The sequence below is a fragment of the Chiloscyllium punctatum genome, chromosome 45 (assembly GCF_047496795.1).
Source record: "Chiloscyllium punctatum isolate Juve2018m chromosome 45, sChiPun1.3, whole genome shotgun sequence".
In the NCBI taxonomy this organism is placed as follows: domain Eukaryota; kingdom Metazoa; phylum Chordata; class Chondrichthyes; order Orectolobiformes; family Hemiscylliidae; genus Chiloscyllium; species Chiloscyllium punctatum.
The window spans coordinates 33647873-33672379 of record NC_092783.1 but is presented as its reverse complement, the minus strand read 5'-3'; the positions used below and the strand labels follow the sequence as shown (position 1 = coordinate 33672379).

General features: G+C 39.3%; 1 protein-coding gene across 2 annotated transcripts in view; it reads left to right on the top strand.

Annotated features, from left to right (window-relative positions):
- The window catches only part of LOC140467272 (metabotropic glutamate receptor 4-like), a 1248646-nt gene that overhangs the window by 856131 nt on the left and 368008 nt on the right, over positions 1-24507 (top strand). For both annotated transcript variants that reach the window (XM_072563525.1, XM_072563524.1), the window contains exon 8: positions 24234-24373. In XM_072563525.1, coding sequence (XP_072419626.1) covers positions 24234-24373 — 140 coding nt within the window. The remainder of the gene's footprint in view (positions 1-24233; positions 24374-24507) is intronic.

Here is a 24507-nt window from a genome sequence, read left to right as displayed (position 1 = left end):
CCCTGGAGTGTCGGAGGCTGAGAGGTGACCTTATAGAGGTTTACAAAATTATGAGGGGCATGGATAGGGTAAATAGGCAAAGTCTTTTCCCTGGCGTCGGGAAGTCCAGAACTAGAGGGCATAGGTTTTGTTTGAGAGCGGAAAGATATAAAAGAGACCTAAGGGGCAACGTTTTCATGCAGAGGGTGGTATGTGTAAGGAATGTACTACCAGAGGAAGTGGTGGAGGCTGGTAGAATTGCAACATTTGAGAGGCATTTGGATGGGTATATGAATAGGAAGGGTTTGGAGGGATATGGGCCGGGTGCTGTCAGGCGGGACTAGATTGGGTTGGGGTATCTGGTCGGTATGGACTGGTTGGACCGAAGGGTCTGTTTCCATGCTGTACATCTCTATAACTCTATGACTCTAAATGCCCTTAATGTCAGCAGTAGAAACTGCCCCAAAAACTGTCTTAACTCTATCAACCCTCAATTTAAAGCTATGTCCCCTCATGTTAGCCTTCACCTTCTGAGGAAAAAGGCTCTCACTGTCTACTCTATCCAACCCTCTGATTATCTTATACGTCTCGATTAAGTGACCTCTCAACCGCCTTCTGCCCAATGAAAACAGCCTAAGTTCCCTCAGCCTCTCCTCATAAGACCTTCCCTCCATACCAGGCAACATCCTAGTAAATCTCCTCTGAACCCTTTCCAAAGCTTTGACATCCTTCTGATAACGCGGTGACCAGAACTGCACACAATACTCCAGGTGCGGCCTCACCAATGTCTTGTACAACTGAAGCATGACCTCGTGGCTCCAATACTCAATCACCCTCCCAATAAATGCCAACACACCATATGTCGTCTTAACAACCCTATCAACCTGGGTGGCAACTTTCAGGGGTTCATGCACCTGGACACTGAGATCTCTCTGTTCACCTACACTGCCAAGAATTTTACCATTGGCCCCGTATTATGCATTCCTGTTTTGTCTTCCGAAGTGAACCACCTCACACTTTGCCTCATTAAACTCCGTTTGCCACCTCTTAGCCCAGCTCTGCATCTTATGTATGTCCCTCCGTAACCCACAACATCCTTCAGCACTATCCACAACTCTTTCTATCTTAGTGTCATTTGCAAATTTACAAACGCATCCTTTTACACCCACATCCAGACAAACAGCAGTGGCCCCAAAACATATTTTGAAGTTATCACCATTCAAAAATCAGTCTATGATTGTACCTAATATTCAGATGTTGATTGGTCTGTGAAGATTTGATTCCTACTTTGTCTTTGTGAAAGATGTTAAACTCTCCAGTTTAAGTCAGTAATGACATATTGATTGCAATATGATGATATATTCAAATGGGCCATAGGTTCTAAAGCTGTTTCATGTAAAATCAAATACAGTGCCTTAAGGAAGTACAGAATCATTATGTTGTTATTGCTGAGTAACACATTCATCAATACTGAGGATAAGTGCTTGAATTGTTCAGTCTTTTCTTCATTAGCAATGAAGCCTAGATCCTAACAGGTTTTATAGATTATAGTAGAGGAGACATTAAAATTTCCTTCGTGTGCACATGATGCTTTTCATTTGCCATGGGTTGCATTTCAAAGGAAGCTTTTTCAGATATTTAAAAGTGTGCTTGTTGATGTCTTTCACATTTTCTTTAAATATAAAGAAAAAGCAGAGGAACTGCATACCTGTAACATCTTTCATAGCTGTATGTTTTCCCAAAGCATTTCACAAAACATACCAGAATCTTGCATTATACAGATACTGTTGTAATAAGGATATGAGAAATTGAGAGGGTGCTGAAGATAGTTGCCAGAATGGTTTCCAGTTTAGGGAATTTTAGCTTGAGTATGAGTTTGTAAAGCCTGAAGTTAATCTCTTCAGAGGAAAGGAGATTGAGGGGAGTTTTGTCTGAAATGAACAAAGTTACGATAGGTAAACAAATGAAAACTGTTTCCATTTTCTACTGTTACAAGGACTAGGGGATTTAAGGTTTGGGCAAGAAATGAGGAAAGTGATGTGAAAAAGGATTGTCATATACAATGAGGGGTAATGACCTGGAACTTTCTGCCCATGAATGTGATGTAAGTAGAAATGATCAATGGTTTCCAAATGAAACTGGATGACTGCCTGAAAAAAATAAACTTGCAGGGCTGCAGGTAGAAAGCAGAGGAATGATACTGACTGAATTGTTCTACAGAACATTGTTAGACTGAATGATGCCCTTCTGTGCTATAAATGAATCTTGGACAGCAAAAGGTTTATCCCCTTCCTCTTCAAATTCCTTTTAGTCTGTTAAAACATTTTCAGGTTCAGTTTAACATCTGGCAAATCCAGTAGTATGGTATTCCCTCAATGTTGCACAAAATGTCAGTCCAGATTGTGGAGTCAATTAACAAAAGGATTCTCCCATTGGTCCACAGTAGCTTTCTTGGAGAAGCCATTAAGAAGCAGGAGAACCTTGATGGACACAAACCCCAATTTTATCTCCAGTTTATGCTTGGAGCTGAACCCTAGAACCTTCTGGCTTTGATATGGCTGTCACTGAATAAAGAATGACACTGGTATTTAGCATGCTTAGGTTGCAATGTAATCCAATATGTCAGCCATTGTGCCACAAATCCACTATATCATGGATTGGAATGAGTTCATGCTTCCTCAGCAGTGCCAAGTTATCATTTGCATGTGCTTTTCTCTTTGGTCAGCACAATAGAACTGCAGGCACACATGTTTGCACTTATGCACAGAATTTACCAACATTCAAGTTGTACTTAGAATTAAACTTTAACAAAATAATTATTATTTATAGTTTCAACATCAAATCCACTGATATTTTGTAATGACTGCTTCATTCTCACTATGAGAACTAATGTGAAGTCAATATTATGTGAGCATTCTTGAACTGGCTCTTGAACTGCTTGGTTGAACTCAATGAGTTGTTGGATCACTCATCCTGTTCCCTGTGGTGCAAAACAAATTACTAGCACACAAACTTTGCTAATGGCATTTTGAGACTCCAAGACGCAGAATTAAATTTTGATTTTAAGGCACAGTCCCAGAAAAAAAAAGTGCAGTAATTTAAATAGAGCCCTTTGCAAAAGTTTGAGTGGCAGTTCATCTGATTTTTCACTTGGAGCTGGAGGAAATTCATGGCAGGTTTTGACAGGTGAACAGTAATCTGTTTTTCATTTAAATGGAATGAAAATCAGGCAGATTCTACCCAGTGCTGTGACTATTTAAAACGTGTCATTCTCCCTCCCCCGACCTCCATCTGCTTTTAGTTATTTTAACCAACCTGTTTGGACATATTTCAACGCACTTCCAGGGTAGACGGTACTTGAACCTGGACCTTCTGGCTCAGAGGTACGGGTACTATCACTGTGCCACAAGACCCTCAAAGCCCTGTGTGTTTGTTTTTGCATACTCTGCTTCTCTTTATCCTGCTTGGGTTGTCTCTGAATTGAAATCTATTGAGTTGAATGAGAGTCAGCCTGGAGAGGTGCTATTTAAATACCACAGTGCTGGAGGAGTGAAGCAGCCTGCATCCCCTGAACATTGCTCTTTTTGAATCCAGTTTCAGTGCTTCAGCAATTAGCAAATGCTATGCACAGAATATATTTAAGTTGCAAGTGAGGTTTCTGTATGGGTGCTGCCTAAAGAAGTTTAATAGTATTTGAACATTGTATATTTATCTTCATGGTGAATAATTGTAAACAATTTATTTTAATAGCATTTCCAGTGCTGTAACTGTGCATGAATAAAAAAAAATTAGGCCTACCTGGAGTTCAGAAGTAGCGTCCCTATCCCTAGACCGAGACACCTGGGTTCAAATCCCATCTGCTCCAGAAGTGTGTAATAACATCTCTGAACAGGTTGATTCGAAAAATAGGTTAAATAAACACCATGTTCATCAGATACCTTGCATTGACTTCATAGACACAATATTTGCTCCACCTGTAACCTGTTGTGACTATTGTCAACAAGGGATGATCTAATTCAAGATTCTCCTTTTCCACCTCATCCAACTCGTGCCTTGTCATTCTGATGTGGTTTATGGGTTTTAGTACATTGATCTGCATTTCATATACTAGAGATTTGGGTTGGTTGTTGAGACAGATATATTGAAGATTCTTAACAAAGGCAAATAGCCTTATGTGAGTACACTATCACTGACACGTACAGTGATTGCTATTGTTGCTGTACATTACATACACATAGTTGTCTGATGAAAAACATAACACTAACTCTGTTGCAGAAGTGAGTGTGCTTGGAGGTGAGCTGGCTACCTTTATATTGGGTCCCCACAAGTTATGATGCTACGTAACTCTTTTAAAAGCATAGTGTCTGTGCCTTCTGAAATCCTTACCATAACACAAGAGGTTTCAATTCATTCAATCCCCTCCCATCAACATCTTGGAATCACCACACTGCCCAGAAACTGAAGTGGACCAGCTATTCAAATAGTTTGACTGCAAGAACAGATCAGAGGCTGCGTGTAGTACAGCCTGTAACAGACTTCCTGACTCCCCAAAGCCTGTCCACTATCGCTGCAAGCCATATGTCAGAAGTATAATGGAAAACTCCAGTTGCCTGGCTCATAACAGCTTCATCAAGATTCAAAGAGCTAAATACCAGCCTGGACAAAACAGCCTACTTGAATACCTCTCATCACCACCTTAAACAATCAACCCTTTCACACTGTTCCACGATGACAGTACTGTATACCATCCACAAGGTGCACTGCAACAATTTGGCAATGCCTTGTGGACAGCAACTCTCAAAGCCACGAACTCTTCAATTTGGAAAGAAGGACAAATATGGCAGGTACATTGGTGAACCACCATCTGCATGCTTCCCTCTAGATTACGCATCATCTTACTTTGAAAATGTGTTGTCTTTTCTGCACATTGCTTCATCAAAACCTTGGAACTCCTTCCTTAATGGTGTGCTAGATCCACTATTAACACACAAACTGCAGGACAATGAGAGATGGGCAATAAATGCTGTCTTTGAAAGTGATACCCACAGTGAATAGATCTAAAAATATATGAAATTTGTTTATTTCTTAATAAATTAATTCACTTCAGATTAGTTTTGTTTTTTTTTAAACACATTTTCTTTAGAAAAGAAAGATTTAGTCTTTGATAAGATGTTACCTCTACAATTGTGCAACTTCTACAAATTACAATTAAACAATCTTTAAACTATGGCAGCTGATGGAATTTAAATTTAATCAATAAATCTGGATGATGAAGCTCGTCTCAGTAATAATGGCAGAAGCTATCATTGGTTGTTGTAATAACTCATCTATTCATGAATATCCATTCGGGAAGAAAATCTACCGTCCTTGCCTGGTCTGGCCTATATTTGAATCCAGGCCAAATCAATGTGATTGACTCTAACTGCCCTCTCAAATAGCTTAACAAGCCGTTCAGTTCAAGGCAACGATTGTTTGTCAATAAATACTGATGTTGCTGGCAATATGACATTCCATGAGAGAATGTAAAACAAATAATAAGCAGGAAAAATAGAATCAAAGGGTATTTCTGCCATTTTATTTGTACCTGGTGAGGTTCCTGAGATATGTAAAAGTGGTGCCAAATGATGGCCAAATTAAAGAAACATCCAATAACGATAATTAGCCTCTGACCTCTGAAATTTACCGTTAATAACTCCATATAGTCCACTTGAAAAGCCAAGTATGGTTAACAAGTAACCATTATAAACCTGCTCCAATCATGGTGATCACTTCAGTTTCCCCTCAACGTTCTGAGTGCTGTAACTTGGTAATGAATTGGTTACATGTTTTCCTGATTTATTTTTTAAATTTAGTACTTATTTCTCAAAAGCAATATGCTTCATGGTTGACAATATGTTCATTCTTTTTCCATTGTGTTTGTTACTTGCACTTCCTATGTTATAATGTTATGTTTCAATAGATTTAGAATAAGGAAATTGTGATCTGCTTTCTCTGCAACTTTTGCAGTGAATTCATATTACATCAGTCTTTGATTAAATTACTTCCAGCTCTGTGCATTGGGTCCACCAGTCCATGCATTAACTTTGGTTGGCTGTTTCTAAAACTATATCATTATGTATCCAATTTACAATTTATTCTGTGACTTCCTTTTTACTCTGGTAGTTTCCGTGGAGGGAATTTTAACACCCAGAAATGGTTGCATTGGGGTCAGGTTGAATGTCAACTGAAAATTCCTCAAACCTGACTCCAACCCAAAGACAATGTGTTCTTGCATTGAACTCAGAAGAGGAGGATAACAATATGGAAATAAGGGGAATTTAATATAGGTGTTAGAGGTCATGTGCATTAGCCAGAAAGCTTGCAGGAGCCCTACGCCATCTCTCTTTAGGAAGGTGAGCCAAATTCAATGATAGAAACTTTACTGAGTGGCAGTAGAACCAAGGAATCCCTGAAATCAACATACAATCAGAGGCTGTCAGTTCTATTTTGCATTGCAGCAGCACCAGGAATGGACCTGCTGCTGGTTGTAATACATCCAGTCAAGTGTCTGGATATCAGAGGAAGCCAGGTCACAAATGGGTGATGGTGGAAAGAGGATTTCAGGCTGGTTTTCATGGGGATGGCATTTTGAAAGCAAGGCCAAGTGGCAATTATTAGTGGCCCACTGTCCTTCCCAATGCTGGGTCCATTAATCAGGGATTATGTGTCTTTGAATGAGAGCCCACTCCCCACCCAAAAAGGTTCACAAGCAACCCCAAAAAAGAGTTTGCTTCTGAGGCTTGCTGGATGGTGAAACTAGTGAAAGTGGCGCGAGGCCCTTAAGTAGGCAATAATTGTCCACTAATAGACTTCAATTGAAGATGGATGGGATCTCAAACCAAAGAAAATTGCTGGAGAAACTCAGAGGTCTGGCAGCGTTTTAGGTCCAATGACCCTTCTACAGAGCTGATTGTAGCTAGGAAAGTGGTATTTAAGTGGTATTAAGGTGAAGGCTAGTGAGAGAGGTGGAAGGGAAGGGAGGTGAACAATAGCTGATGACAGAACTCAGAGGCAGAGTTGGAACAAGTTGGGCAGACAAAGGAATGGCTAAGGGTGAGCCAGGGCTGAGGGGACTATAAGTGGGTTAATGTGGGTTAGCAGTGACAAAAGTATCTCATGATGGCAGGGTCTGGGTGTGGGGATGGGAAAAGGACATAGACGAAGGTATTCTGGCCCTGAAATTGTTTAACTCAATATTGAGTCCTGAAGGCTGCAGGGTCCCCAAGTGGAAAAGTCTACCTTGTGCCTCGGCTTACTAGTACACAACAACCAGTCTGTGGCAGAGATGTTGGTCAGGGAACATAATGTGTTGAAGTAGCAGGCAATAGGAAGCTAGAGGCCATTTTTATGAGCAAAGTATAAATATTCTGTGAAGCAATCATTTCATCCAAATTTTGTCTCCCCAATATACAGCAGCCCATATTATGAACAGCAAATACAATAAACTAGTTTGAGTGAAGTGCAGGTAAATCACTTCTTTACCTGGCCAATGTGTCTGGGGCCTTAGATAGTGAGGAGAGTGGAATTAACAGGTATGTGTTACACCTTCTGCAATTGCATGGAAGGTGTCGGAGGGTGTGAGCAGATGTTTAGATGTTTGGAGTAGAGAAGTGGGTCAAGGTGTCCTGGAGGGAATGGTGCCTGCAGACAGCTGACAAGGGAGGGGAGAGGAATGTGTGCCTGCCGATGACATCCCTTTGGAGGTGGTAGAAATGGCAATTAATGATCCTTTGAATATGGATGCTGAAACAGATGGTAGGTGAGGACTGGGGGACCCTATTGCTCTTGTGGGAGGGAAGAGACAGGATGAGGGCAGAAGTGCAGGAAATGGGTCAGACATGGCTCAAGGACCTGTCAGTGATGGTGATGGGAATCCTCAGTTGAGGTAAATAGTGGACATTTCTGAGGCCCCTCTCCTTGTAGAATCTGGCATTATGGAAACAGATACGGCACAGATGGAGGAACTGGGAGAATAAAATAGAGTCTTTCCAGGAAGTGAGGTGTGAGTATGTATCATCGAGGGAACTGTGGGAGTTGATGGGTTTGTAATGGATATCAGTGGCTAGCTTATCCCTAAGGTATTGAGGAAGGAAAGGGAGTGTTAGAGATTGACCAGATATAGGTGATTGTAGGGTGAAAATTGCAAGCAAAATTGATAAACCTTTCCTTTCCTGGATGAGAGAGGGATGCAGCTCCAATGATATCATTGATGTACTGGAGAAACCGTTGTGGGGAGAGTTTAGAGTAGGATTAGAACAAGGAATGTTCAACGAACCCCATAAAGATACAGACATAAATGGGGCCCATGCAAATACCAATGGCCACGCCTTTGATCTGAGAGGATTTGAAGAAGAAGTTTTTCAAAGGTGGAATGGGATCTTTTCCATTTTGTTTAAACAGGGTAGAGGGCTTGATATGACAATTCAGCATCCCCAACTCCACCAGACACAGCACTGGTGAGAGTAATAAATTATTCCTGAGTGGTTACAGTATGAAGGAATGAAGTAATTAACAGTACAGAGGACATAGGAAAAGCATTATAACTTTTGGGTGCTGAAGCTCAAAGTGAATGGGTGACTTAGTGATGGTTAGCTTTAAAAAAAATCCACGTGCGGTTATAATACTTAGAGCAATGATTTTATTCCCATCTGCCCAGCTGAAACCAGATGGGTGAGTAGATAACATACCCTCTATAAAGCTGCCAGGAACCTTGTATTCTAGATTTTAATGTGCTCTGCCAAGCAGCCAACAAGAACATCTGCCGAAGTCCTTCAATGCATATGCATTTCCAATTCTGATCACCACAGCACACTGCAATTTTAAATGAGGCCAGTGACTGAGATCTTCCACAGCTTTTGTGTGTACTGCCTTCATTTGCCTGAAGACTTTAGATAATCCTTGCATTATGTTGTGGGCAAGGTATATCAGTATTGAAATCATACAGTGCAGATTATTTTATTAGTTTAAAATATTGATATTTTATCAGCTTTGGACAAAGATACTATTTGATTAGAATGTTTGAAGATAATCAAGTTTAAATATGGTGCAAATAAGAAAAAAACCTTGCAATTACGCAGTGATCTTCAAATATTCAGGACATTCCCACAGCACCAAACTGCCAATGAATAACTTCTGACGTGCTGTCACTGTTGTTGTAACCAAAGCCAGTTGCCAATTTCCACACACCAAGGTCTCACAAGGAACACATGAATAAAGGAATTGTTAATCAGTTTTGATGATAGCAGATGAACAAGAAATATTAATTAAGGCATGAGGAAAACACCGCTTCTTTGAGTGGTGCCTTCGCATCTTTGAAAAGTGGGTACAGCCTCAATTTAACATAGCATCTGTAAGGTCATAGTTGAAACAAAGAAAGGAATCTTGAGAATGCTTAACAACTAAATGCCATAAAAGGCTTTGTCAGATAATTAGATAGTGCAGTAGGCAGGTCATAAAAAAAGAATTCTGCATTTTGCTGTTTATTTTAGTGATATTATAATACTTAACAACTTATTTACAGTGTTGCTATGAGTGAGAAAAGTGAGACTTTTCTCAATGATATGCTTATTAACAATCTTTAGGTCTTTGCACAATGCATTCTGTGAAGGTCACTGTCACCAATTACTGCTGTATTTGGGCTTTTGTCAACTATGACCTAAGTCCATCTTTAGTATCCAACAATTTGTTAAAATAGTATGAAATGCAGAGCACTTCTTATTGCAATCACTGTTGTAGTTTGAATCTGTCACCACATATGTTCTCCTGTCTTTACAGAAGGTGTTTGAAAGACACTCTCGTGAGACGACCACAACTGTGAACCAACAAACTAATTATTTTACATAAAATACATGAATGTACAGAAAACAATTTCCACACTGCAATCTTTTAATTTCCTGCTATCCAAGAATATTAAAAACACAAACCTACCCATGGAGTAGGAAATAGGTTATGTTCAAATTAGCAATAATAAGCTAATTAATACAGTTACAAGCAGTCAAGATTCAGTGAACCATTTTGGTGACTGAGGGAAAGAGACAGAAAAAGGAGAGAACTCTCTGACCACCTTTAGGTCTATCTAAATGCAGTCTAAGATGTTCCTTGGTCTTTATTCAGGCATATATTAAGTCGTTTGGCCCATCAGGAAACCCATTGGTTCCAAACCATTTTTCCTTCCTTGAGATTAAGAGTGGAAAGATGGCCAAAGTGTCCTCACAGGAAAACATGAACCATACCTGATCTATTGATGTTGCTTGCACTGAGGCGATGTACATCATTTAAAACATTATTAATCTACAAAATATATTCAAGACATTCTCTTTTTTTCTTCACCATAGCTAGTGATGTTTAAGGTAAACAAATCATTTGCTTATGTTTGTTCCTATTATTTCTATTTTTAATAATCAGCCACAAGAATCTTGAATAGAGCTTTACGATAATTTATTCAAGTGAAATGCAGGGTGATATATTCTAGGGCAGGGTAAAATAACTCTGAGGAGTACAGAAAAGTCAGTATTGTTGTACAATTCTTTTGGCAACATGGATACTTTATTACTCAAACTCCAAACTTGCTTCACGCAAACATAAAACAGATGCCCATTCTCAGTGTTAGGCTAATGTTGTTCAAGTTTTCTCCACTCAGTAAAGCATCGTTTAATCTGGTCTAGTTTTGCCCCATTCCTTATCAGTGTCTGTCTGTAAATCTCTTCTGAGTCTATGGTCTCTCATTGTTAACACTGCCTGTTATTTGCATTGATTCCTGATGACATTAACCCCTGTGGCACACAGCGTTCATTCAATACATGATTCAGATGGAGAAGATTGCTCTTTATTTTGTTTAACTATTTAACCCGTTACAGATTAAATCATTCCAACAGTTTCCATGGTTAATTTTTCCAGAATAAGATCTGAATTAAGTAATCATGGGAATGCCCATGATCAAACTTCCAACAGCCAATAGAGACCTTTGAGGGATCATTTAAGGACCACTTAAGGGCCTCAGGCCCCCACTGCTGGGATTAACCCAGACTGTGGAAAGACCAATTGCAAATCAGCAAGAAAGACAGCTGCTACTGTGTAAAAAGATTGTAATTTCAGGTTGTGGTTTTCCTTTGGGTGGTTTCATGTTCTAAGTGGGGACTAGAGGAGCAGTTGCACTCATAAAAGATGATCAATGCCTGACATAGGGACTAGACATCGGATCGGGATGCCCTGGTCCTTGGTCTTTCTAATTCCCTCATCCTGTGATCTGAGAACCTACCCTCTGCACATGGGTTCATGGTTCTTCTGTGATCCAGGAGCCCCAGAGGGTGCTCTGCCAATAATAGCCAAGGCCTCCTCCATAGTGGTGATCTGCGCAAGACCTGCCAGCATCTGATAAGTTGTTAGCGCTCGCTAGTTAGGAGTCCGACCTCACGGGTCTAAATTCTGGGCAGGTGGGGGGAGCTGTCAATAACAGGTTGACTTGTGGTTTGGTAAGTATCCCTGAGATGAGGTAGCTTGGATTTCTCCCCGACTCGCTACCTAGCTAACAAGACAACCTGGCTAACAACAAAGCGCTGCTTCACCAAGATTCCACCCAATATTTCAGGTTAATGACATGTCATGGTTTCAAACCTCTCCGCAGTTACTGCCTGGATTGCTGTGTTTTTCCAAAATTTCCTGTTTATATTTCTGGTTTCCAACAACCAGGGTATTCTTCTTTTGATGATCAACCAACACTGACTCAAAAAAAAAGAATGTCACCTGTATTAAATGTTCTAAAGATGTGACTTAACACATTTAACTCTTCTTCTCATTCTTTCAATGTGTAATTAAGTTATCTTGGCAAGAGTTGTTTGTTAGATGTATAAAGGTAAGGGAAAGGCAGGAATGCACATTCGACAGCCAGAAAATGAGGCTGGAGAAGTGGTAATGGGGAGCAAAGCAATAATGGAGGAACAGATGAGGTACTATCCATCAGTTTGCACAGTAGAAGACACCAGCATTATACCAAAACTTCAAGAGAGTCAGGGGCAGAGGTGAGTGTAATGGTTATCACAAAGGAGAAGGTGCTGGGAAGCTGAAAGGTCAGAAAGTGGATAAATCACCCAGAGTAGATGGACTACACCCCAGGGTTCTGAAGGCAATAACTGAGGAGATTTTAGAGACATTGGTGGCGATCTTTCAGGAATCACTGGAGTCAGGGTGGGTCAAGATGACTGGAATATTGTTAATATTACAGCCCTGTTTAAGAAGGGAGGGAGACAGGAGACAGGAAACTATAAGCCATGTCATTGATAAGATTTTTAGAGTCCATTATTAAGGATGAGATTGTGGAGTAATTGAAAATGCAATTAAAATAGGATTGAGTCAGTGTGGTTTCGTCAAGGGGATTTCATATTTGACAAAGCTGTTAGAATTCTTTGAGTAGGTAATGCACGAGCTAAACAAAGGAGAGTTGTTTGGATCTATCTGGATTTCTAGAAGGCCTTTTACATGAAGCCACACTGGAGGTTGCTAAATAAGATAAGAGCCCGTGGTGTGAGGGACAAAGTACAGGTATGGATAGAGGATTGGCTCATTGACTAAAGGCAGAGGGTGGAGATAAAGGAATCTTTTTCAGGATGCCAGCCAGTGACTGTCTGACATCAAGGAAACATTTGAACATTTGTGACATCACAGAGGCTTGGTGAAATGGAAGTCAATGGGAATTGTGAGGAATGCTTTCACTGGCTGCAGTCATACAGAGCAAAAAAACAATGAAGACTGTGCTTTGGAAGGCTACTTATCATGTTCCAAGACATTGTTGTAAGAATTCCTTATAGCTAACAACCTTCAACTGCTTCATCAATGACCTCCCCTCCATAATAAGGTCAGAAGTGAGAGTATTCATGGATAATTGTGGGCGGCACGGTGGCACAGTGGTTAGCACTGCTGCCTCACAGCGCCAGAGACCCGGCTTCAATTCCCGCCTCAGGTGACTGTGTGGAGTTTGCACATTCTCCCCGTGTCTGCGTGGGTTTCCTCTGGGTGCTCCAGTTTCCTCCTACAGTCCAAAGATGTGCAGGTCAGGTGAATTGGCCATGCTAAATTGCCCGTAGTGTTAGGTAAGGGGTAGATGTAGGGGTATGTGGGTATGGGTGGGTTGCGCTTCGGTGGGGCGTTGTGGACTTGTTGGGCCGAAGGGCCTGTTTCCACACTGTAAGTAATCTAATCTAAACTGTATATAATTATGCAGTGTCCTTTTCTGGGGCAGTGGTAGTGTCCTCATCCCTGACCCGTAAAACCTAGGTTCAAGTCCAACTGCTGTAGATGTGTGCAATAATATCTGTGAGCAGGGTTGATTGGAAAATTGGTTAAATTTTTTAAAAATTAAGTTTTGCAGTGTTAAGTTTAATTAGTTATTCTTCCACTGATGAAGCAGTCCAAATCCACATTCTGCAAAACCTGGACATTTTTTAGGCTTGGACTGATAGGTGACAATTACTTTTCTGCCACACAATGTTCAGGCAATGATCATTTTCAACAAAAACAAATCTCTCCTCCATCTTTTAATTTTCAATGACATTACAATAACTGAATCCTCTAGCCCCAACATTCAGAGAGTCACCATTGACCAGACGCTGATTTAAACTAGCCAGATATTAGTAGCTGGGAATTCTTTGGCTAATAATATACCTCCTTTCTCCCCAAAGTGTTTCCATCATCTGTAAGGTACAAATCAAGAATGTAATTTAATATTCCACACTAGCCTAGATGAGTGCAGTTCCAAAATTACTCAAGGAACTCAACAATCACCAAGACAATTGAACATGCTTTATTGGAATCCCATCCACCAACTTAAACAACCACTGACTTAAATCAGTAACATAAACAAGCTATGGGGCAGGAGCAGCAATGCTCACAATCAACAAGATGCACTGCTACAACCAATGCTGCCTCAACAGCACCTTCCAAACCTACAATCTGTACAACCCAGAAAGACAACGACAGCAGCCATTGTAGGAACACCAGCAGCTACAAGTTCTCCTCCAGGTCATGCACCATCCTGACTTATAAACATAAATATATTGCTGTTCCTTCAGTGTTGCTGGGTAAAAATGTTATAACATATCAATAGCAATTATGATACATCTACACCATAGATCACAGCAAATCCAGAAGGTAGTTCACCTCCACCTTTTCAAGGGCAGTTGGGATGGGCAAAAATACTAGATTTGGTGGGGATACCCATGTTCACAAATTAATAAAACTGAAGGAAGCTATTAGTTCAATTGAATCTATGCCAACTGTCCAGATAGTCTGAATCCGTGCTCTCCATAATACTGAATTCTTTAATTTTCATATTTTATAAGTCAATTCCCTATTGAAAATGTCTATATCGATATCCCTAGTAAGCAGTACATTCCAAATATTCACATCTTGTTGTATAAACATTTATCTCACTTTTTGTTCTTCTATCAATCATATTAAATCTAGCAACACACTCGTCAACCATTGGAAACAGTTCCTCTTGTTCTATCTCTGTCCTTGACAATTTTAAGTCCCCTATCAAATGTCCTCTTGGAATTTCCTATGGTACACAATTCCCATTCTTCTACAATCTATCCACATTATGATAATTCCTCATCTCAGGAGCCAATCTTGTAAATCTATTCTCTACTCTCTTAAAGCCTTCATATACTTTTGTAAATGTGACTGAAAGAGTTGAACACAATACACCATCTAGGGCTGAACTTGGTTTAGCACTGCTTCTTAATTTTTGAATGTCAAAAACGTATAGAGGAGGAGAGAAAGTCATGTTGGGTAGCTTCACAAAATAACAGATATATCTCCTTTAAAAAGCTACTATGCTCCACATTTTCATTCCAGGAGGGTGAGGGTAAGGCGGGGGATGATGGAGTCATGCCCCCTTTCCCCAAGCTTATGTCTAAGTTAGCAATAGAACAGAGATATAATGAATATTCAAGTTTCAAAGGCTTTGAGCACTAAAAAAGGTTAATCTGCTTTTTTTTATCATCTCAGTGATGTGTGCCAATTGCCCCGTTGTGATAATTATATGGCCTTCAAACCATCATTCTCAGCCTACACCACATAACACCCCCATGTTTCCTAATATCCCATGGCCCTTCCATAATCCCTCATACCACCCATGCGTGCACATAGATTCATTCCTGTTCCCTTCCCCTCTGAACGTCATGTATCCTCCACATTTTACTCAGCTAATGCCCCACAAATATGCCACTTACCCAGTATCACACCTCAACAGCCATGTTTTTGATGGACATAAAATAACTAAGCTGATAATAAGCGAATCAAGCTACCAATCAGTGTACCTGATAATGGGAAAAAAGTGCATTCAAAGGAATCAAAATTTTGCATGAGGTCAATCTGTTTTAAAATGTTGCCAATATCTATTCATGGTCAACATCAAAGGCAGATAATCCTTTAAAACTTATAAACGGTCAAACTACCTGGACAGCCCTTTGCTCAGTTAAGTGGTTCAGGAATCAGCCAAAATCTGTGGAAATCTGAGCTTATGTCTCCATCACAATGGTGTGTGCTTATACCAACTTGTTAGTTTTTGTCTCAAAAATGTTTTGTATCTCTGTTTTGTTTGGATAAAGCTTCACATCAAATACAATTGTTTTTCTTTGGAGGTTGGTCCCAAAATTGTGAAATATGGATGTGTTTTCTCTCTCTCTACTTACACAATCTTAGAGTTATACAGCACCTGAACAGACCCTTCGGTCCAACCAGTCCATGACGAATATATTCCCAAACTAAACTAGTCCCACTACCTGTTCCTGGCCCATATCCCTCCAAACCTTTCCTTTTCATGTATTTATCCAAACGCCTTTTACATGTTGTAATTGTACCTCCATCCACCACTTCCTCAGGAAATTCATTCCACACTCGAACCACCCTCTGTGTAAAAAAAATTATCACTCTTGTCTTTTTTAAATCTCTCTCCTCTCAACTTAGAAATATTCCCCTTTAGTCTTGAAATCCCCCGTATTAGGGAAAAGACATCTACCATTAACTTTACCTATACCTTTCATTATTTTATAAACTTCTATCAGGGGCCACCTCTCAACCTCCCACAACTGAGAGAAAGTGAGGACTGCAGACGCTGGAGAGTCAGAGTCGAAAACTGTGGTGCTGGAAAAGCACAGCAGGTCAGGCAGCATCCTGATGAAGGGCTTATGCCTGGAACGTCGACTCTCCTGCTCCTCAGATGCTGCCTGACTTGCTGTGCTGTTCCCGCGGCAAACTTTTCGACTCTCAATCTCCCACGCTCCATTGAAAAAAGTCCTAAACTAGCCAGCTTTTCTTTATAACTCAAACCTTCCATGCCCTGCTAACTAAAACAGTGCCAAAGAAGGTCTACCATCAACTGACACAGTCAGACACATTTTAAAATGTCATTTAAAAATTATGTTTCAAAAACTATTTATTGATATATTTCAGGATGATATTTGGAACAGTTTGGTTAATACAGCAAAAAATGATTTTGTTACAAAAGAATTAAGCATTTTAATTCACAGCGAAAATATGCTGTGTGTAAATAACCTAAATTTAATTTGCTGAAAATAGTTGTAAATACATACAACACAATTTTCTTGTTGGGATCGGTTACAACAGTCATTCCTTATTAATATTGGTAAAAATATTGTTTAAAAGTTTCTTTACTGACGAGCCTATATCTTGTAAGAAGTTTTTACAGTTGATGCAGTAGGTCATAGAGACTTAAGTTGTATTGAACACAGTTTGTTCTGGTTATGCTGATATCAGGAGAATTATGCTCGAGGAAACAGTGAAATCAAACAAAATAATATTTTAAATGTCTGCAAATAAATTGCAGTGATCATAAAATAAAACATTATGATACAACAAATATCTGCTTTACTTCAGATGAGTTTATTTTTATTTTCAATAACATATCATTTATATGATATAGAGAGTTCACTGTCCTCCCAGAAGCACAAATTTATAAGCTAGTAAAGATCTATTGGTCAATAAAAGCAAAGGTTAAGAGACTTCTTTAGTGTGCAGAACAGTACTTCCTGAACTAGTTAAAGCTAGTTAAAGCTACTGTATCCTGTTATAGAATCATAGAATCCCTACAGTACAGAAAGAGGCCGTTTGGCCCATTGAGTTCACACTGACCCTCCAAACAGCATCCCATGTAACGTCCTAACCTATCCCTGTAATCCCACATTTACCCTCGCTATTCTACCCAACCTACACATCCCTGGATGCTGTTGGGCAATTTAGCATAGTCAATCCACCTAACCTGCACATCTTTCAAACCAGAGTAACTGATGGAATCCCATACAGAAGTGGGAAGAACGTGCAGGCTCCAACTGATAGTCACCTGAATCTGGAATCGAGCCCTGGGTCCCTGGTGCTGTGAGGCTGCAGTGCTAACCACTGAGACATCGTGCCACCTAAATCTATGCAAGGAAAAAGGTGGCAGCAGAAAGATGAAGGCTTCTGCTTGTTTCTTATTTAGAACCATCTTATCTCTTAGAATATTGTCTTGACGGCTGAATATAATGAATGTGAAATATTCGAGATCAAATGACAACTTACTCATGAATAGAATAATTGCTACTACCTTGGTACAACTTCATATTTTAGCATGCTGTCTGAGAATGCAGTCGAAACAGGTATTCTCACAAAATTTAATTTTAATAAGACTTGGCAAATGAATAGCTGCTGCAATTCTTAAGTGTTTTACCTTCCTGGGACCCTTATTAAAAATAATGATATTTTGAAATTTTTAAGTGAGAATTTTTCTAGTCCTTGTAGAATGAACTCCTGTTGTATCAGCCAATTAGTATCCAAAAGGATCAATTGACATCATAATATGATGGACTGTTGCTGGGAGCAACGAACTGTTTCTAGTTCACTTTCAGTTCAGTGAAAAGTCTTTGCAGCAAACAGTGATGTATATTACTCATAAGTATAGCCTGAGGTCTTAGAAGTACATCTTTCTTTGAAAAATGTTATCTTTTTATGATGACATGTCCCCTTTAGAAGATGCAACATAATGTTCCTTATGGGTAACTGTGGATCATGTGAAGCAGATTTGACAGAGAACTTAGAGGGTAACAATCATTTAACAAATTTCAACCTTGATAATGCAAGGAGTATTTAGTTATCTGAAATCATTCCTTGGTTGCAGAGAATGAATCTACAAGCTTCTGACTGAGAAATCCATGGCACAGGAAATACACTGCTCAAAATAAACAGAATCTTTAGCCTAATCTTAAAATACAGACAGCAATGCCATGTAGAACAAGTTTACATCATTAAAACGAACATTTCTCACTCGAGAGCAGAAAAAGTATGTTTTCCTATTAAAATTCTACAGTATGTTGAGAAATCTAAACTCAATTAGAAGCTAAATATCAGTATGAAAGTAACTTTACTTAGCAACAAGAAGATTCTTAGGTTTCAGAAGAATGTTGACTGAACCAAGAGAAAATTTAAACCTCTGAAGATTATTATACATTGTGCATGGCAACTCTTTGTGACTAAGAGATCAGAAGATACAATTGCCTTCTCACATTTGGAGTAATTGTTTAATTGTCCACTAATAGCAGATTAAGCTTCAAAATCTGATCATCAAGTATTCTTGACACCAAAACCACCAGGAGTTAATAGTAGACTCTTGATGCACTTAGTTCAACTGTCTCAGAAGAAGCAATACATAAACTACATTCAGCTTTATTGTCTATAATTGAAACAGATAAAATTATGTTGTTATCCAAAAGAGTATGTGTAAGAATGGAATGATCGTGAGTGACTCAATCTTATTTTTTATTTCAAAAGGAAAAGATTACATCTTTCAGAAGCATGATCATCTTCTCAATACAATTTGAAGTAACTAAAGATTTTCCAGCAAAATGATGCCCTCTGTAAATAGCATTCCAAAATCAAGGATCCACTAACATTTCGGTATACCAACAAACTGCACCTTAATGTTTTGCCCTCACCTCACAGATTTTCTAACCAACTACATTGTTAGCCATTTATAAATTCAGAGATTTTGGAGAGTGGCAAGCCTACTCTATTCGTTTGAAACATTTGTACACAGACTTTAATAACCAGAAGAAAAACAAGGGTAGCTTATTCATGAATTGAACTTCATACTTAGATTTTCAACCCACACATGCACTTGATATGGAATTTTCATTAATTGCAACAAGTTGGAATAATTACAAGATACAATCATACGAATGATACTGTATCACATGCCTGTGGATTCCAAACGGTTTTCTGAATGATTTCGATGTTAACAAGCGTGTGGTGTCAGTCATGGTTCAACCTGGAGCACACTCCCTTCTGAGTCAAAGGTAGTAGGTCAAAGTTACATGACAGGACTGTGCACAAAAAGATCATAATTAATATCCTAGTGTAATAATCAGAAAATGCTAAAACCCTGAAGGTCTCTTCTCCTTAATGAGATATTAAACCAATAACTAAGAAATAAAAGGTCCTCCAACTTGATTTCAAAAAAGAGCAGGGGAGTTTTCCTTGTCTGGCCAATATCTATTCCTTGATCCTTTGAAAATAGATTTGCCGGCCATGGCCATGTTATTGTCTATTGAATCATGCTGTGTGCAACATGGCTGCACTGTTTACTATATTGCAATGACTGCACTTTAAAATAACATAATGTTCAGTAAACTGTTTTCAGACATCCAGTAGTCACTGCATACCGAATCCCTGTTGTCTGGTGGGAGACAGGGGAATGGAATTCCCACAGATAACTAAAATGTAGATTCTGCTATCATGTAACTCTCTGATCTACAGTGCAAGATGTCTAAGATGAAAAAAGGAGTGGGATCTGGGGCACACCTCGTATGTGCATGTGCATGCAGGTACATGGGAAGCGAATCTACAGATATGAGGGGTGCATGTATAAATACATCATCCTTTTTATTTGAATGGAGTTGATATTGTATCAGGATTAAGTAAAATAGCTTCCTCTGTTGGTACTGCTGGTTTTAATACATCATGAGATTGTATTCATTGGGATTGCATTCATTAGAGTTTTGAAGGTTGAGCGGAGATCTAATAGAAACTTACAAGATAATGCATGGCTTAGAAAGGGTCGACACTGGGAAATTGTTTACATCAGGCGGGGATAATAGGTCTCATGGGCACAGCCTCAGAATTAGAGGGGGTCAATTTAAAATGGAAATGAGGAGACATTTCTTCTGCCACAGAATAGTGGGCCTGTGGAATTCATTGCCACTGAGCGCAGTGGAGAATGGGACTTTAAATGTCTTCAAGGCAGAGATTGATAAGTTCTTAATCCTGCAAGGAATTCAGTGATGGGGGAGAGTGCGGGTAAGTGGCGTTGAAATGCCCATCAGCCATGATTGAATGGCGGAGTGGACTCGATAGGCCGAATGGCCTTACTTCCGCTTCTATTTCTTCTGGTCTTATGAGGAGCTTCAGCTTGTTCTTAAAAATAACCTTAATGCAACACACCAATATTCTTTGATTTGCTCTGTCTCTTATTGGTAATGTAGAGGACTTTGTTTTGCTGCTTTCATATAATTAATGTCCATTAAGCATATTAATTAATTTTTTGGTACATTAGGTGGCATAGTTACAGAGCGTTAACTGAGTCAACTGTGCTAAAGAACAATCTTTTATGAATTTGCTGCTAACAGCACATTATGTTGAAGGTTCATGAAAATGATCCTAGTGGAAAATTACCAGCTCAAATTCCAGTCTGTCCAGAGTTGCCATAAGTGCATTATAATTGCCTTGATTCCACTTAGTTTTAAAAAGGGAGAAATGAATCAGTCATGCATTCATGTTTTGTTTGATGTCTGACTGATAATTCCCTATTGAAAATAAATAAGCATCGACATCTTGTGATGCTACCACTGTTCAATCTTGCCAAGCCTCTCTCTACCCATGGCTTGCCCAATTACTGTCCAGATTCAGATATGAAGAATGAGATTCTAGAGAATTGTAGGGACTTGTGCAGTAAAATCCCTGCATGACCCATGGCTTGAAAGATAAGAATCAGTAAGGTTGTAAAGAGATTCCAAAATATTCAATGACTCAAGGCTATCAGGCTTCTGAAATCAACTTGGAGTGGATTTTGGGTAAGTGGCTCTGGAGGTGGCCATATATAAGTAAATCAGGATTTAGATGTAACATTGGTCATTTGGGTTAATCTACAAATGTCATGGGAAGTATAAGACAGTATGGAGGTCATGGATGTATCCTGGAGCAATGAGGGGCATTGATGGGTGGTGAGTGGAAAAGACTCAAGGGCCTAACAGCCGATTATACATCCAACACACCTCAGTACTTGGTTACCTTCAATCTGTTTCCATGCGTAGATGGCCAAGTTTTATAAAATCCCTTCCACTACTGCCAAAGCAAATATTATGCTTGAACTGTGGCTTCCACAGAGGTAGATCTGCTACATTCGGCAACATTTGTTTCAATGCCAAAAATTAAGTTCTATGTTACTTGAAGAGCTAATCCAGAACTTTATGAGTCGAAAATAAAATTGGTCTCAAACAGGCCGAGTGTTCTTTAAACTCTGTTTAGTTTATCAAGTTCACCATTGATCAAACTATGGTTTTCACTACATTATAGATATATCTTATTTGCCTGGTTAACCTTTTGTTTTAACTTTTTATAGTTTGTCTGCTTTAAAGGGTGTTATTCAAAATGGAAAAAACATGTTATTGGAAATTTTAAAATGGGCACCCACTATAGTGTAACACCACTCAATATTGTTCAAGCTATTAGACTAGATGGGACTTACAAGTAACTTATGGCTAAATAGCATTATTACATCGACTACAGCTTTAATTGCAATGCTACTGCAAGCTCATTGTGCTTAGACACACTGACCCAGCTCATGGAGTTGACCAGGCTGCATTTTGGGGCCAAAAGCAGAAGTTACTGTAAAAGCCTAGAAGGTCTGGCAGTGTCAGTGAAGATAAATCAGAGTTAATGTTTCAGGTCTGGTGACCCTTCTTCATTTCTGGGTGCTTCCCTTCTCTTGCCCTCTGGGTACTCATTCCATCTGAGCCTACTTGGGTACTTATGGTACCCCTACCACACATTGTCTTGCTTTGCCCTTTGCCTTCTCAGCCAGACATTCAGGCTCATATTACTGTTGCTTTGCCTTGCTATTTACCACAAACACAAAGACAGGAAGCTTTTCATAATTATCAGCAGGCTTCAGTCAAGTCAAGAGGATAGCCTTTTCTAAGGAATTCCTGTCACAGTTGTTATGAAGATGTAAAGGATACTGTGCCTTTAAGAGAGTTGAAAGCTGGCAAGGATTTAAAGAAGCACACAGAGTACTGGAAAATTTAAAATGTAACATTTAGTTGAACAGCTAGATTAGCTGGGTTGCCTAGAGACAAAAGCAAATACAAATTCTGCCAGTCACTTTAAATTATACCCCTAAGTACCAACTTCCAATCAAGATTGAATTTAGTATATTGACAATATTAACGACAATGAAACAATCCACTGCTTTGGGGTATAAGACTGGGAAAAATTGAACAGTTGAGAGGAGAACTGCCAAAAGACCAACAGATGTCGGCTGCAAGTAAGAATTTTCTGAGAGATATCTATCTTGAGAAGGAGTTTGCACAGAGTAAAAAAAAACAACACCAACCTGGAGAGCAAATTATAAAGGAAGATACAAAGAGGAGATTCCACAGCTGGCTGGTTTTGAAATTTGAATATTTCAGTAAATTTAATCAGGGGTTTTATCAGACTAGTAGTGGCTAAGGTAAAAAATAGGTTAGAGGAAGAAATTGTAAGTAGTTGTTAGTTAATTATTCTCTGTTCAACTTTAAGCAATAAAGTTGTTAATTTTTACTTTAAATAGTGACTTTTGGGATAGTCCTTGGCCTCTCGAATTTTCACAGATTACTGCACAGTGTAAATCGTTTCTATGTTGCTGGTTTAAATTAGCTGAAGGGGGGAGGTTACCTATTTCATAACACAGTAGATCGGGGCAGCCTCAGACCCAGTTCAGGTTAGTCCAACTCAGCATCTTTTCTTCAAAAGGAATGAGGAGTTGAATATTGGGCAGGCTATCATCCACCTTGACTCCTTCTGCCCTCTTGTGGGCTGTTTCCCACTTGAAATGAGTAAAAGGCAGTATTAAGAGAGATGAAAGTGGGAGCCATCAGTGTTGGTGTAGGTAGAAGGTGTCTTGAATGAGTGAGTAGACAGCACCGAGGGGATTCGGTGTTCGTGATGTCAAGGTTTAAGGTGGATGGCAGTGAGTAAGGGAAGATGTTGCAGGCAATAGCGAGAGTGGGAGAGCATGAGCCTTAGTGCGAGGTGAACATTACAGCAGAAATAGATTGAGAGTGAAGTATTAGTGTGAACATAAATCAGATAACACCAGGTTATACTCCAACAGGTTTATTTGGAAGATAGTAGCACTTACACTGGTGGAGTGTAAAACTAAAGAAACTGCTAATGCTGTCAATCAGAAAGAAAAACAGAAATTGCTGGAAAAGCTCGGCAGATCTGGCAGCACCTATGGAGAGAAATCAGAGTTAACGTTTTTGGTCGAGTGACCCTCAGGAGAGTTTATGGATTACAACTGAGCAGTAACGAGCAGCAGTCATATGTTCTACAGAATGCAAGGCAAATAATCTACGTTTTGTATGGCTTTAAGTCTCAAATCACTCAACGAAACCACCATTAAAAAAGGCTTCCAAAACCACTAGCTTGATATTCCTGATGGCAAATTGAGAATCCCTTTAATTTGGAAAGCTGATTGATCTACTTTCTGTATTTTAGTTTAGAATCACACAACACCAGGTTATAGTCCAACAGGTTTATGTGGAAGTAGTAGCTTTCAGAGTGCTCTCCTTCATTACATAACTGGTGATTAGTTACCTGATGAAGGAAAATTGCTCTGAAAGCTAGTACTTCCACATAAGCCTGTTGGACTATAACCTGGTGTTATGTGATTTTTAACTTGTCCACCCCCTCCAACACCGGTACCTCCACTTTCTGTATTCTACACACTAATGTTTTCTCTGAGATTTTTGTTAATATTTAGAATCATTCAATTGAATTTCAGAACTGGGAAGAAGAGCACTCAATTGGAAATTTTCATGCAAAATAGTTTTTATTTGGGGTTAGTGTGTGAAGTAGTTTTGAAAGTTTTACGAAAGAAAAGTAACAATTTATTATCTCACTGTCTACAGGAAGTGCAGGGGTCCCTGTGACCTTCAATGAAAATGGTGATGCTCCTGGACATTATGACATTTATCAATACCAAGTTAAGGACAATGCTACACGTGCATACTCAGTCATTGGAGAATGGGCGAACAAACTTCGTTTAAATGTAAGCATTATACCTTCCATCTTTCTTCAAAAAATACAGTTCTGAAGCGAAATGTGTCATACAAGAGGTTACTATGGGATATTACTGTGATTTTTATCACTAAAGAAAATAGGAATTAGTGTTTCATTTGTGTT